General features: G+C 38.2%; 1 protein-coding gene across 2 annotated transcripts in view; it reads right to left on the bottom strand.

Annotated features, from left to right (window-relative positions):
- Nucleotides 1–2,511: 2,511 nt before the first annotated feature.
- WDR26 (WD repeat domain 26) overlaps nt 2,512–16,663 on the bottom strand; it is a 41,138-nt gene continuing 26,986 nt past the window's right edge. For both annotated transcript variants that reach the window (XM_073216663.1, XM_073216664.1), the window contains exons 11-15: nt 14,779–14,924; nt 14,362–14,440; nt 13,933–14,062; nt 10,471–10,656; nt 2,512–7,036 (exon numbers count right to left, since the gene is read on the bottom strand). In XM_073216663.1, coding sequence (XP_073072764.1) covers nt 7,011–7,036; nt 10,471–10,656; nt 13,933–14,062; nt 14,362–14,440; nt 14,779–14,924 — 567 coding nt within the window. In that variant the 3' untranslated portion in view covers nt 2,512–7,010. The remainder of the gene's footprint in view (nt 7,037–10,470; nt 10,657–13,932; nt 14,063–14,361; nt 14,441–14,778; nt 14,925–16,663) is intronic.

Below are 16,663 nucleotides of genomic sequence, written 5' to 3'. Positions count from 1 at the left end.
CCCACGATTTTAACCGCAACTCTACAAAGTTATTGAAAAAATGTCAAGATAAAATTTATTGTGGGGATTTTCCTCAATAAAACTTCATGACTCCGTTTTATTGATTGCCTTAATTACATGGAGAACAGTTTCCTAATTTTGAAAGTGTCATTTTCTTCAATGGATGATGCAGTTAATTAGAATGAGTAGAGTAGGCCCTGACGCTTTCCACCTGTCTTCAACAGCCTGTAAATGGTTATTATTCTGGGCTAGGTGGCTATCTGCAGACTAGGGAGGTCTGTATGGTGAGTGGTTGAGAGCAGCTCAGGAGCCTGAAGTCGCAGCTCCTTCATACTAGGCTTTGTAAATGGGAATCTAGAGTTTCTGCTTCATGAAGCTGCCTTGAGAAGTCAGTGAGAATGCATAAAAGGTGTCACTCCACAGCCACAGCCTACAGTGAGCACCCTGTGAATACCTGATTATGTGACAGTGTCACTCGGTGACCAGCAGGTGTGCGGTATTGCCGTTAGTCCTCTCAAGACCCTTCTGGCTACTGCTGTTAATTCTTGGTCTCACTGCATGAGTAATTTAGCAGTCTGGTGGCCCTCAAGGACCACCAATGCATGGATTAGTGCCAGCTGCTAACATGAGATACCTGGGGTGTTAACAAATTTGACTCAAGATCCGGAAGGTGGCTTAAAAATCTGAAAGTTAAGAGCCTTCAGTTGAGTTTCCCATGCTCTTGGATTTAGGTGATAATAGCACAGGGCTCTGGAGTCAAATGGGTTTGAATCCCAGTGCTACTTTCCTTATGCTGGAGTTCATTCGTCCCTAATAAGCACTCATATATAGGAGGAGGTACGTAAAGAGGAAATTAAAACCAGATTAGTTGCTTAGTGTCCGTTCCTTGTGGACAAGGAAACAAACTTACGGCAAACGTCTTTTCATGCAAATCTATTAATGAGGAAAGAATGCACGCTTCAACATACCTACCTAGGAAAGGATCAGGCAGTTCATCTGTTTCCTTTCTGAACCGTAGTTTTAAGATCCAAAGATACTTGTTTTCTATCTGAAAGAAGTACATCTCTTCATTCTCTTAAAATAACTTTCAGAAAGTTGGTGATAACACCAAGATCTTTTTTGAATTGTCAGGCCACAAATTGGCATTTTTCAGCATGGGGGATGAGGGAAAGTTACTCAATTTTTGGAAACTATTGGAACTCCACTTTAAGGCATAGGTGCATTAACAATATTCAAGACAAGGAGGAAAAAGCCCCACTAAAATGAAGAACTTATAGCATGTTCATTAATTTGTTCTAGATGTGGTCTACTACCATGGCTGATTATATCTTAAATAAGACTTTTTTCTGAGGCTATTAAAGAAAAATATTTAAATGGTGTATGAGGGACTCCAGTTGCATCAATTTAATATAGTGGCCAAAGCAGCCACTCATCCTCACATCAGAAATCAAAACTCAGTTGAAAATCTGCTGCATTAACTACTAATCACATGCTGATTTAATATATGATTAGAATACTGTTTCATATGTAGCAGGCTTGCATGAAGTACAAGTTCGTGAGAGAAGGGTCACTGCCACAAAGTCAACAGCAGCCGCTTAGGGTTCTTGAAGTAGTGACAGGATGATGGGATCATTTTGTTGAATGTTCTGTAGCAGTTTAAAGTTTTTCTGGAAAAAATTTAGGTAGTCACTAAATGATGTAACTGAAGAACAACTTCTCTTTTGCTTAAGTGGGAGGGAATTGCATTTTTTAACAACTCTTAGATTTGTTAAGTTTGGGTAATTTGTTATACCTGACACTGTGACCTGGCATGAAACCATAGAGGTGGATGAACAGTCTAAGCTACATCTGAGCCATATAGCTGTATTTATAGAAACAAGTAGAAAAAGGCCCCCGCTTCTCTTGCTTGTTGATGAGGGAGGAATTGCAAACCATGACTTACAAAGCTGTGAGCAGACCTGCGGAACCTGGCCTGCGCATTAGCGGACCAGCTCTCCTAAGATGACACTCCACTGATTGCCTGCCAAATACTATTCCTTCACATTTGAACTTCCATTCACTGGGCAAAACTCTACTAATAAGAAACTTAAAGCCCACTGGATTGTTCATTCTTTTTTTCACAAATACAATGTACTGGAGGTTTGTACACATCAAATGCTTTCTCCATTATTCATTGTGAAATGTGTTTCAATTTCAAACTGGAAATATATATTCTGACCCATATATCCAGAATCTGTATGCTTAATTTCAGACACAGTGCTATTTTTGAACTGGGCATGTGAATCTGAATCCTTTAAAATACAAATGTTCCTTAAATTTCTCTAAATTAACCTGTATCTGCACAACAGCTCTTTAAAAAGATGCCCCAATAGGTGAGGCTGTGGTTCTTGACACCACATAAAACTCCAGGTACATGTGGAGGTCAAACTCAGGAAATCCGTTGTTTCAGGTAAAAACTACTATGTAAACAATCAGATTAACTGGGTATTAGGAGATTTTACACAGCAACAATCATTTATTCATTCTGTTTATTGGATTGAAAGGGATACAAACGACTGTTGGAAGAGCTATGCACTGATATGGAAAAGGTGTATTAAAAAAAAATCCCAGTAAAGCAAATCAAAGTTAATATAGGTTCAATTTAACACAATTGTAAAGACATTTAATATGCTGCACATTTATAAAAGTTAACAAAAGGTGTTTTGTCAATAATTAGAACAAGTGAAAATAAATATTGGAGACCTGAAGTTTTTATGCTTTAATGAAATAATAAAGCAAAGAAATTTGAACTACTAAATGTAATCTGAGAGGAAGTTAAAAAAAACCCCCACATTTAAGAACACAATCCTTTGAAACATTTAATCAGTCCATAGCAAATAGATATTACATACCAAGAGCTCTAAGTGTTAACTAGTTCCACCACAATGCCATGTAAATCTGGACAATTTAGAAACCTTGAGATCAACATTGAGGTTCTTTTCCTGATCTCTACAGCTTGGTTAGTAAGTACACACATGCTTTTGTGGGTCTATTCCCCTCATCACACACATTTTCAAGGAGCCAAAAACATTTTTCCACCTGTGCCTTTAAACGTTACTATTCGGTTTTAGCACGGCCCTGATAATAGAAACATTTAAGTTAAAGATGGGGACATGTTTCAGTATTATAAAAATATACCAGTATTAACCAAACCTTAAATTCAGAGAGAGCACTTCACATGTGCACAAGACTTGTAGTAAAATTGACAAGAACCTAGAACAGCAGCTTCCAGGACTTTTATGAATTAAGTACTCCCTCTCTTCCAACACACACACACACACACATGAATTAAGTACTCCCTCTCTTCCAACACACACACACACACACACACACACACACACACACTTACTTCATACTATGTTTCATTAATTCCAGGCTATCTGGATTAAGTAAATAGGGGATGGGTTTTAAGTTTGTTTTTGCAACTATAGGGCAGCTAATATAATAGCAACGCTGAAGAAGTTTCAATATGGTTCACCCTGTTTTTAGAAAGTGACTAAGTGTAAATGCAAATTCACCTCTTTTACAGTTTATATCAAATCAGATAGGTTTTTGAAATGGAAGTACTATTTTGGAGAGCAACCCCAGAAGAGAGTCACTAAAGTCTGAGAGAGTACACTAAAGCCATCTGTACATTTTAGAGATGGGACAAAAGGATATTAAGAGAAAAATGTCATCTTTCCTCCCCATTCAAAAGCAGCCACTCTTCTGCTGTGAAAGAAACTTTCAAGAGATGTACCACACATGTGCCACTGTGAGCAGAGGTGATAGGGCCAGTTCTTGTGCAGGAACCAACATCCTAAAAAAAAATTTCAAGATGGGGAAAGGTGGGAAAGAAGGGTTTTCTATTAATGTCATGGAATGCCTCTAGAGGGAGAATACTCCTAGTAAATCACCATGTTCCTACAGTGTGATTTCAGATTAAGAAAATAGTGACAGAAATTGGACTTTTTCCCCTTTCAACTAGCATGCTTAGTTAGTTTATATTTAAAGTTAGATAATCCCTTTTTGTTCTCCCACCCACTAAATGGGCCAATTTGTGGGGACATTGGCAAATAAGATTTCCTGTTTAAACTACTTACCTGCTTTAATACAACACATTTTCCTGGCCAATAGAAGTAACAGAAATGAGGCTGGCCTGAACACTAATAAAATACAAGCAACAAATCTGAACTTTGCCATCCGTCCCAGCTGCCTGCTATACTTCGTCACTGCCCACACATGCATCTTATGATTCTCAAACCCAACAGTGTACTGCTACTGCTTTTAACCAATTATTTGGAGGAAAAAGACATTAAATTTCATACTTGCTTTAGCACTTAATCAGTAATAACAAAAACATTTTTTAAGTATGTGGAAATGAGCCTACTAACCTGGTTTTTGGAGCCAAAATTCTCCACTCTACATTTTGATCTATTGGTCAAAAAGTATTGGTACTTTTCAATTTATTTCTTAGTATCTGGCAGCTGGTGTCATACTGTTCTCACCTTTAAGCCTACAGAGAGCTGACAGCTCTGGGTTAGACCGTCCTGTCAGGCTTTCTGTACCATGAAATCTAGGTCTCTTCATCTACCTCAGCTCTTGTGACTGCACCGGGTACAGGTTCACAGCAAATTCACAGAGCAGAGCACCGCTACACAGGAAGCTGCCAGTAGACAGACCCAAACTCACCTAGCTGCTGTGGAAACCCATGTTAGTTGGCACTCTGGCTTACTGGAAAATGTGCCTTTTACTTTCTTTAAACTGTTGTTCTTAACTGTACTTAAGAAGCACTCAAAAACAGATCTAGTGGCGGGAGTGGGGTGGAGAGGTGGGGGTGAAGTGAAGCAGAAACGGAGTGCCAGGCCGCCTGAATGGGCACAGCTGTGTTACAGGAGCTAGAGCACAGAGAGCAGATCTGCAAACAGTTGTGGTGTGCCTGTGCCCACACTGTCAGTGATGTTACTTAGACCGGGTGGGTGCAGCAAGGGCTTTGGGGTATACGTCACTTAAAATATGCATTTAACTGTGCTCAGATAAAGAGAAGCTGCCACTTATTTACATACAGTTACCAATGAAGACTTTTATTCAAGCTTAACGTAGTTTTAGTTCAGAAGAATGAGTATTGGATAAGCCATAACAGTTTTAACTTAGAAGTATCAAAACAGGAAGTGGTGGTCTCTGTAAAATGGGGCTTCAAGACTCTTCTACATACCAATTTGATAAAGCAATCTGCTGCCCACAATTTGTCATTTTCTCTTACTGTGAGCTTTTGGGAGAATCCGTGCTATTTTAAGGCCAATTGTTCTCTAATCTTCTCGCCCTCTCTGGCTTTCCCATTTCTCCCTGTTACCATCCCCTTCCCTCCCACCCCATGGAAAAATCCCTGACATCCAAGCCTTTCTATTCCTTGTGGATCTTGAATGTATCTACTTGTGGTAAGAGCATCATATAGACTTGGTTGGCCAGAAGGGGAACCTAATACAAGACTTCTAATCACCAGCACCTTACTTGGGGTATTCCCACTCCTCTGCCCAACCGAACAGCTGTGGCCACAGTACTTATGCTCTACCAAAAAAGGGAGTTTCAGTCTTTCTTGTATTCAGCTGTTAATGGGGTTTAAAAGCATAATGTGAACAGCAGGCTTTTGGCTTATTTTAAATGTGAAATTCTCAAACTGAAAAGTGCTTTTCCATGAAGGAAACCTTTCTCTAGAAGGGGAAGAGGGAAAGACCACCCACAGCACCAGGATATAATGAGGTTTGGTATGGCAATAGGAGGTCTGAAAAGCTGCGAAGGAGTAGTCTTTGTGTTTCCCTATGTGTCAAAATATTAAGGGCAATTAAGAGAAGTAATGAGACTTTAAACCCAGTCTGTAAGCTGCTGAATTCTCTAATGAGCTCAACTATACTACAGAGCTTCCCAAGCAGCTGCATCTGCTGACTCCTACCCTCCTGCCAGGCTGCACCAAACTGTCTCTCAAGCTGTGAACAACTCAGGGCAGCTGTGTTGAAAACCTAAACTGACTACTCATCTCTTATTTTGGTATATATTTAAAATTCTTTTTGAATCTTGAATTTTTTCAAGATTAGGTACTGACGGTCCTTCAGGAATATAACAGAAGGGGTAAAGTGTTCAAAGCGTCACTGAGTTTCCTGTGCAGTGTCCTTCCAAGCTTGTTGGGCCACGTCTCATGCGGTATTCCAGAAGAGCATCACACTGAGTATCTAAGTCAGAGGAAACTGTCTTTAAGCTGGTTTAGATTCCAAATGTATACAAATGAAGTCACTTTAATCCTATAAATACTTCTTAATTTATTTTTAAAAAATTGTGCTGTTAACCCCTTTACGGGGCAACAAGCTGTGTGAAAAGTACAAAACTTTTTGTCAAATGTAATATTGAGGGTGCTTTTGACATAGTTCACTGGCTTATCGTCTGGATCAGTATATACTGCGCAATGGGCAAGGCTAGAATCCATGAACCAAGCTGCAAAGATCTCAAGCTAAATAAGGCGGAAAGATTTGGAGGAACAAAAGAAGGAAGTTCTTTCCTATCCAATGTATACTCTTCAGACTAATGCACTCTTTCTATCAAGCCTTCTAAACTGTTAAATAAAGTTTTCCAAACAAGCATTTAAACTTCATTACACAGAAGAGCAACAAGAATGGTATCCTGCCAGACAAAAGGCAGGAGGGAAAAAAATATATATACTGAGTTCAATGGGTAAGCCTGAATGTAGCACAGTTCTTCACAACCGATGGGGGATAAGTCAACATGGTGTCCGATAACGTTCTACCGACGTGCTTCATCTCAACTGGTTACTATGAAGCAAGGTGTAAATGTTTGGCCCCATTCGGGCTTCAGAAATGGTTCTTTTTTCATGACGAGCATGTCTGTCCAGCTATCAATCATGTTTGTTTGCACCAAATCCCAAGCCATTAAAATACGACTAATTTTAAGTTAAACAGAAGTCGTCTGCTCCAAATTCGCCATCAACTATCCATGCTACTGCATTCCTCTGAATGGAGACAAGATGAAATGTGCATGGGGGGTAGGGGGTGTGGGAGGGAAGAAAACGGGAGGGGGGAGAAAAAAGTTACCAGTTAGAAAGTTTTAAAGTCAACATCACATCACAACATTACAACATACAGTAACATTAAGCAAGAATCACATCAACGCAAGTTCTTGACACTTTAATCATAATCATCAAACGATTCATCTGCCTGTCTTACACTACAGTCTAAACTCATGACTATTTGGAATACTGGAGAACCCAAGTGAATATTGGAATCATACTGGAAACTCATACTTTTAAAATGAGACTTGAAATAGTTATGCAGAACAGAAACTCTTTATGACAGTTTACAGCAGAGAAGAGGAAAGCCAGCCTGGGTAAAAATGGGCACTAGCTCTATGCACTTCACTCTCCTTTCAGGGGCTCAGTCTGACATTATCCCCGTCACCCAACTCTCTCTCTTTTTTTTTTTGGGTATGTTTCAACCGCTTTATTGATATAATTCACATACTATAGAATGCACTCATTTAAAGTGTGCAATTCAATAGTTACTATTAGTATGTTCAAAGGATTGTACAACCATGACCAGTCTTAGAACCTTCCATCACCTACTGGCAGTCATACACGGCACCCACCCCACGCCTAAGCAACCACAGGGCTACTTCCATCCCTAGGGATTCGCCTATCAGGGACCATTTTGTATAAATACAATCACAACACTGCTCTCAGGGCTGGCTTCTTCCGCTTAGTGTAGTGCAAGGTCATCCGTGCTGTCTCATGCATTATTAGTACTTGATCCTATTCCACTTTACTCCTCAAAAAAAGAAAAGAAAAATTCCATATGGAAGTCTACTGTTACAATAAAGGGCAGCAAATTCTTTTTCAAAATGAAGTTGTTGAAACATTTTTATTAAATAACTTACAGTATCTTAGAGTGTTATGATGTTTGAATTTAACTTTTCAGCCTTATCTATATTCTTCAAAATTTCTATTCCAAACAGGTAATATTTTAAGAATAAAAAAGTTCTCACGTGGGTGGTGAGGATGAGTGGGGTTTTGGACAACCCAGAATGTAATCGGATAAAAGGTGTATAATCAAGTATCTAGCTATACAGAAGTTGTTTTCCTTGGAGGTATAAATGAAAACATGTTCAGGGCTCTACCTAGGTTGCCAAAGCACAGCGGGAAGGTGCTGAGCTGGACTGCAATCTTACAACCGACCCAACCCAAATTGGCTCGCCAAGCACAGTGAGCGTCCACTGAATTACTCCAACTCAGCAAGAGCAGCGCAAGCTTTCTTCCCCTGCAGTGGGGGCATAAACAGACCCACTTACAAGGCAAGTCTGTTACTATATGCCCCATATTTTCCTACTTCTTCAAGTCAAATACGCTTATTTGAAGAGACAACTTTCTCTTCAAGTTAGAAAAACGCATATAATTGCTGTTATAGATCCATAAAACATCGCTCTTAGAGAGCAGGCCTGGAAACCTAACCAGGACAACAAAAGAAATTAAAGACACTGGGTTTTGGTGGATTTCCCAGTGATGGTGGAGTGTCATGTTGTGATCCATGAACATAAGAGGGCCCTCCACGGCTCTGAGCAGATGGCCCTCTGCACCCTCATGCTTAATTTTAACCCTTGTCTTGGCTGTGTATCCTCACCTACCAGCAAGACCCGGCCAAGTCTTTTGTGTAGTTTATAGCATAAAGACAAAACAAAGTGTACAGAGCATGTTTTTCCACACCACACATGCCACCTCGACAGCCCTTTGCCACAGTGAGCAACCTGAGAGCAGTTGGTTATCTTTTTTAATAAAACATGTAGGTTTTAGTAAACTAAACTGAACAAAAAAAATCTCTTCATGTGTTCCTAGGTACATTTCTTTCTTCTAAGTAAACTAAATATTTTACTTGCTGTGTTTGAAAAAGAAGTTAGGTCATTTATATAAAATCTCTAAAAATCTCTTTTCTCTAGTTTTGATGCCTTGCTCAATTAAGCTACATCCTAACTTGTGAGCTTTCTGGCTTTGGGCTTTCTTCACCTCCAAGTATCTGAAAGTAGTGGGAGAAACCAGGTTAGAAGACCTGGTAACATGCAACAAGTTTGTCTTACCATGCTTCAATTTTCTCACCCATAGAAATGAGGACAAAAATACTTCTCTTAGAGGGCTATAAAGTGTCTATGTAAAATAAACTGTCTGCACTTCTCTCTCACCTACCAACTTTACATTTCCCTGTATGGCCCTGGAAGATGACTGGTTAGCCAGAGACGGGTAAGATTCCTCAAGGGAGGAACAACCTAAGACAGGCACAGTCGCAGCGGGGCCATCAGGTGAGAATTTGGGGATCAACAGAGGTGAGGCTCAGAACCTCACCCCCCCTGCTTTGAGAGAAATCTTCTGCATCCGTGGATGTCTTGCTGCCCTTGTCTAGCCTGGATTAATACTTAGTCCATAGGCACACACCTGATCATCTGATCATCTACATTCGCCTTCTTACAGCACTAAACTATGTTTTCTACCTTTATCTTGCATCTACCTACCACTTCAGCATTTTATTAAAAATAAAAATAATAATAATAATAGGAGAAATGTGGGATCAACATATAAATCAAGTACAAAAATCAAACGAATATTCATATTTGACCTGATTGTTTATAGGTCATATTGCATGATCAAAACCGAAAGTTTCTGTGATGACTGCCCTTGTACTGTTCACCATGTAAGAATTTATTCACTACGTAAGAATTCGTTCACCATGTAAGAACTTGTTCGTTATGCTTCAGAAGATTGGAGACTGACGAGAATTAGGCTTGAGATGGATTAATGATTGTACATTGAGCGTTGACCCCCCTATACTGAATTTTATTGTTGTTAACAACCATTTGATCAATAAATATGAGAGATGCCCTCTCAAAAAAAAAAAAAAAAAGAAAAAACTGTCTGCAGGTCCACCATGCTGCCTGGCACTTAGGTGCATGTCGGATTGCACTCCCTTCTCTCTCCTTGTCCATCACGCACAGCTCATGCCAATAAGCCACACGTTGGTAGAGGTTTCTTTTTAAGACTAAGACCCACGATCAAGATCATTTTAAAGTTGTTCAGATTTTGTATACTAGCTAGTTCTCATGGGCATAAAAGTATAAAATGCCTTCTTGCATGATGAACCAAGATTTTCAATAAGGTTTTTTAAAGTGATAATACTAAATAGCTAAGTGGATGTATGAGGTGGCACGCCCCACCTTGTTTTCCCCACTGTCACCAATGAAACAAACCAAACACCAGTGCATCCTTTTGTGGAGTGAGGTGTGTACAATCTCTAAATGAGGGAGAAAATAAATTATATCCCACACTGTACATGAAGTACTGCAACTTTATAATAAACTGGGCAATATTTTATTTGGAGAAAACACAAGGATATTGCACAGTAGTGTTACCTTCAATATTCTGGTGGTCTATAAAAGGCGCTGGTCCCCATATTCTAACAGTGCCATCATCTGAGGCGCTGGCCATCATGGATGGGATCTGTGGGTTCCAGCTCACACAGTTCACTGTACGTGTATGCCCTGTCAGTTCCGCAATTGGCAGTTCACTACGTTTGTGCCAGATGTAAACCTTGTGATCTGAATAAACAGTAATTCAGAGAAAAGTTAGGGAGTTATTATACACAATGAAGTCAACTGATTTTAAATTTATCATTCACTACATATAGAACATATTACATGACTATTAGAACTTAAAAGGATAACAACTATAATATGAATACTTTACCAAAATTACCTTATGGAGAAAAAATAAAATATAATTTTTTCCCATTAAAGGTGATTGATTAGCTCTTAAGTCACCACAAAATCTGCAATATTCTTTAATACATGAGTAATCTATAATCACAGTCAAGATCTTTGGAGTTAACAAATCTAGATGACAAATTCTATGGAATTGAGGTGACAGAAAGAAAATGTAGCCAAAGTGAGAGACATCAATGAAGACAATGATAGTTAAACCTTTACTGAGTGCTTACCATGTCCTAGGCACTAAATACTTTATGTAAGTTACCTTGTCTTCACCATTTGAGGTGAGGTGGGAACTGTGCTCACCCTGTTCCATGGTTGGTGACTGGAGCACTGCGAGCTTAAGTAGCTTGCTCATGGTTAACAGTAGGAAATGATGACACTGGGACTGAAATCCAGGGGGCCCTATTGGGCTTACTAGTGGGTCTAGACAACTGTCCCACCATGAAATGGTTCTGTAGGAGACTATTTACAATCTAATGGTGCGACCATAAAAACCAAAAACCCCCAAGCAAGAACTATGTTTCTCTGGGATAAACTAAACTTCAAAACACTCATCTACATACAGAGTAGCAGTTCAGAGTGTGGGCTCTGGAGTCAGAAGACCCAGTTCACACCCTCCACCACTGACTGCTCTGCCCTGTAACTTTAGACACATTGTCCATTCTTTGCAACTTGTCACCTATAAGGGGGAGCTGTGCTTACCAGATCATGCTGAGGGTACATTCTGAACAGAGCCTAGCACAGAGTGAGCACTGTATATCCCCGTAAAGAGTTAACCGAATACAGGCTATGGTTCTTAAACACAAGGAGAATCTGGGTTGAGTTAGGGAGTGTATGGCCTGAAGATCTGTCAGTTAATTACATGGTCAGTGTGGGAACTTTCAGGGGGTGTGCTGCCAGCTGAGGAAACTCTGGAGCAGGGAAGAGCTGGTAACTTGTGGTAAAGAATATGCCCTGGCTTCAAAACTTCTGACATAAAGATAAGAAGCTAGGACTGTATCAGAACATTTTTTTGTGTATTTGAAGCAAAAGTTAAAAGACATTCACTGAAGAACTCATTTTATATTTCCTAGAAGGTATCTGTTAATTGTCTTTCCTTGCATAAAATGCAATTAGAAAAAAAAAGAAAGAGGAAACAAGAACAGATTACGTACGTTTCTCCTACTATGAAGTCCACAGAGAAGAAAGACTACAGGCTTGGAAAATGTGAATGCAAGTGAATTCTGCCTCTATGTGGAGGAAAATGCTTTTGTGAGCACATATCCAAGGAGGATTATATGCTGAAGAGGCAGCACAAAGTAAGATTTGAGGTAGCCAAGATCAGAATGACAGGCTTTATGACCAAGCTCTGCTTGCTCATTCACCTAGGGAATCCAGCACTTATGCAAAGATAAAAAAATAAGTCTTTCTCTATACTTCCAGCATAATGAAAAACCTTGAAAAATGGCATAATTTTTTGAGGGAAATACTTCTAAATGCTCTATTTTATACTGGCATTCATGTAACTGGGGATTTTTAAGATCCTCCAAATATATTCCTGGCAAATAAGTGACAGATGGGTTACTGTGGTCACCTTGGGAGACGGTAGATGCTCTCCTCTATCCACTTGGCGCTCAACACCTTACAAGCATCCTAAGCCACCTGAGTCATGAGAACACTGATCTCTTCATTTCAAAGTTATGTTTCATCTTTAGCCCTCAAGAGCAGCATGAGGCTTAATCACATTATTCATCAGGCTTGGTTCCAAGTCAGTCTGGGCTTTAAAAGAAGGTTGGCATCACCAGGGATAATGACAGCCATACATATTTTTAAGCACTTCTAGGGTACAGAGTATTTTTAGAAAAAGCGATAGGGGATTGTGAGGCATAATTAAGAGGGGAAAACAACCACCAAAGCAGACTGAATAGAGCACAGGAAAGAGATCTTAGAGTGGGAGGAGCTAGAAAGCAGGTGGAGAGAGCCTAATACATTTAGAATCATCAGATATGTTATGGAATACATCAAATTAGAAACCAACAGAGAACCTGGAAGAAAATAACATAGGATTAAACAAACAGGTAAAAAATAATTTTTGACTGGAAAGAAGTGAACTCGTAATTGTTACCTAACAAACCACTCTTATCTGACAGATTTTTTTTGGGGAGAGAATGAAAGAATAAATTTATATGCTTCATGTTAAAACCTAATCCCTAAATGTTTCTGTTCTAATCCCTAAAAACACCTTTTATACCAAGGAAAAACTCATGTGTCACTTTGTGAATCTCTTCACTATTGAGATCAATTTTTTGTCAAGACAGAGACAGTAAATACACATCTTCTACAATACATGGAACACTACCAAAAGTGTTTACCAACATCATCCAGTTCCTTGGTCTATCCAGTAAAACCAGAACCAGTATTTTAAAAAGTGACATAAATCACTTGCTAATGAAGAACTTAGAATAGTATAGTGAATACTCAAGAAAAATGTGAATTAAAGTTTGCCACTATTTGTTTCAATCACCTCAAAAAGTACACTAACTTTTAATACTCCTTACTCATCTGTGGTTGCATATTATGAACAATTTGTATTTTAAATAGAATGTGTACTTTAGGCATATGCCTGCCTGAAATGCTGATGTTTTAGACTGGAGATAAGTTTATTCAAAAAGGTAGTAGAGACAGTTAGATAATTTCAGCTTTTCTAAAACTAAATTATTTGGCCATTAAAGAAATACTGTAGATGTAACTGTAGTCAATTTTGTCCAAGTTTAGGTAAAACATCATAATTAACATTGACTTTTTTTAGATACCAGTCTCTGAAAACCATCAGTCTCGTGTGAAACCACAAGTCAGTGTATGAAAAAGTAATGACTTAATTAAATCTTGACTTTGGTACATGCATCACATATGCCTCCAAGGCCAGAATAGGGGTTATTATTCTGTAACAATAGGAGGGCTCAAGTCAATTCCAAAAAAGGGGAAAAAAACAGTGTACTGGATAAATAACTCACATAATTTTTGACAGCTTTAATATGCTTGGAGACATGACTACTTTCACAAGTTGAGAGAATTATCGGACTTTAAATCCATCAAAATATGTGAACTGACAGCGACACAATTTACCTTCACTGCCACTGGCGATGAAGTCCTCATTATGGCCTCCAAAACATGAATGAATTGTATAAAAGCCTTGTGTAACACCTTGATACTTTCTTACTAAAACTCTGTCTTGCAAGTCCCATAAATGCACTCCCTGTAAGCAAAAAAGAATTTAGGTATTTATTTTACCTTAACTCAAAAGAATTTAAAAAAACTAGTGACCATCCCCTTTGTCTGATGTAACATACTCATTTTCTATTTAAGCAAAATGCCAACATTCTGATAAATTTATGGCTGACTCTACACATTTATAAACCAAACACATGTAGTAAAATTTAAAATTTTTAGAAATATTTTAGAAATACTTGTTTTATGTAGACACTAAAAAAAAAAAAAATCAATAAAAATTTGAACTAACCTAAATTTTCCTGAGAACTTCACTATTAAGCTTACCTGAGTTGCTACATTTAGCAAAGCTAATCGGCCATTCTTTGAAATAGTAAAAGACATAATGGGATGATCTTCTTGTACTCTGTAACCAGAAAATAAACTGTCAAAAGCAACATACTAAGAATTAAGACTTTCAAATTATTGACATATAAAATATCCTAGCTTAGACACCAGAACTTTGGCTATAATCACTATTACACTGTATTTCAATTAAAAAAAAAATGAGTTAATGATTACTAAGTACCACCTGAGGTACTTAGTACCTCAATGCAAATGCTTACCAATCAAAGCAAAACCACAGGAAAACTCTTCCTTTGAAAACACGAGTTCCATGTACACATTTTAATTTATTACTTAGTTTTGTTTATTAATTGTTTTTTGTTTGATAATTGCTGCTTCATGGGTACAGAGAGTACTTACATGTTCCTATCTGTAAGGTCCTCAAAGTTGTATCCCCGGATCCGCTGGTGTGTGTCCGATGCCAGAACAGTCTTCCCATCACTCAAGCACCAAAGGCATTGCACTCTCACCCCTTCCCAGGAGTCCAGGAGGTTACCGTCTAAATCCTAAGGAGAGGACCAATATTAACTCTGTTACTGAACAGTGCTGAGAAGCAAAGAAACACAAAACCTCTCAGTAATCTCTTCTTGTAGTAAGTTTATTCTTTCCTGAGACTGATCTCAGCCTAATTGTTCCATAAGTGTTGTTAGTCATGGAACATGTGAATACAGGTCAAATTTCATTGCAGCAATACCCCGGGGGTGGGGGGCAGAGAGAACCTCTGTAAATGTCTTCCTTCTTCAATAACCTGCCATGCGTGGATAAATACAAATAATAAAGAAAGGCAGAATCTTTAAGTTCCAAGTCAAGTCTCAAATTAAAACATTTTCTTTGGAATTCACTATCCTGGATTTGTCCTATAATCTCCAAAGTTGTGATATGGAAAAAGATTACTGAAATGTTAATTACAGCTTTACAGAACTTCAGGGATCTGTTATGGTATTTTAAAAAACTTCACCAAATTTGTCATGTACTCTATAGATCAAAGCTCTTAGGATTGTTTCATTATCTTACTGAATATTCAAAGCTCTGAGAGGCATTCCCATTCTCATTTTACAGATTAGGGAACTACCAAGTTCTGTATCTTGAAAGTTTACACACTGTATGGAATGGCAACATCAGCAGAAATGTACGCGGGCATCTTGTAGCCAGATAATTAAGAACTAATGGCTTCAATGCTGTGATGTACAGCATGGTGACTAGAGTTAATAATACTGTACTGCATATTTGAAAGTTGCTAAGAGTAAATCTTAAAATTAAAGTCCTCTTTACAAGAAAAAAATTTTTTTGGTAACTATATATGGTGACAGGTGTTAACTAGACTTACTGTGGTGACCATTTTGTAATGTATACAAATACTAACTCATTACGTTGTATGCCTGAAACTAGTATGTCAATTATAGCCCCCACAAAAAAGCAAAATAAAAAACCCCCAAAGCAGTACAGTATTATCTTATAGATAGAAAGTCCAGAAATACATTAAAATGTTTATAGTAATGTCCTGTATTAAATAATATTGACTACTTGAGATGGCTTCTAAAATACAGGAAAATCATCAACATGTCAATAAATAGTGTTGGGACAACTTGGGGTACATAAGAACTAATGGCTTATAAACATGCTGAGATAGTATGACACTGGATTCCATGGGTCTCACGGCCAGCTTAATGAAAGAAATTATTTGAATGGCACATAAAAGTCTTTGTGTGATCTTTAGCTATACACAATGATTTGATGGGATTATCTTAATTACTTTAGTTTCAAAAATAAACCTGGGAAGTGCCTACTGGAACCATGCTGGATAGTGACAGGAGACACGGAATCTAGGAGACAACAATGACCCTATGTGTGCACCCAGTCTGCCCTGTCCTTTAAGATTTTTTGCCAATTACTCATTTTTATCATCCCAACAATCCAGGATTAACAGGGTAGGTACTGATCAGAAGATTTCTTCAATAAAGACTAAAAAAGGCTTGCTGGTAGCACCTACCACCACTTTCATTCTTCAAATATTTAAGAGTCTGTTCATGAAATTCAGCATTTTTTTTGATACAAAAATTTCAAAGGGCTAAAGACCCCAAAGAAAATTAAATACTGAATCTTTTCATTCCTATACCTTAGAAACTTGCTTATAAGAACAAAATGTTTAGTAAAACAATTTTTAAATTTTACTAAACTTCAAGCCTGTGCTTTATGTAAACATTTGACATCATTAAAGAAAGAAAAACCCACAAAGTTCTACTGG

Source organism: Manis javanica, chromosome 11 (assembly GCF_040802235.1).
Source record: "Manis javanica isolate MJ-LG chromosome 11, MJ_LKY, whole genome shotgun sequence".
NCBI lineage: Eukaryota > Metazoa > Chordata > Mammalia > Pholidota > Manidae > Manis > Manis javanica.
This window is presented reverse-complemented; position numbering and strand designations above follow the sequence as displayed.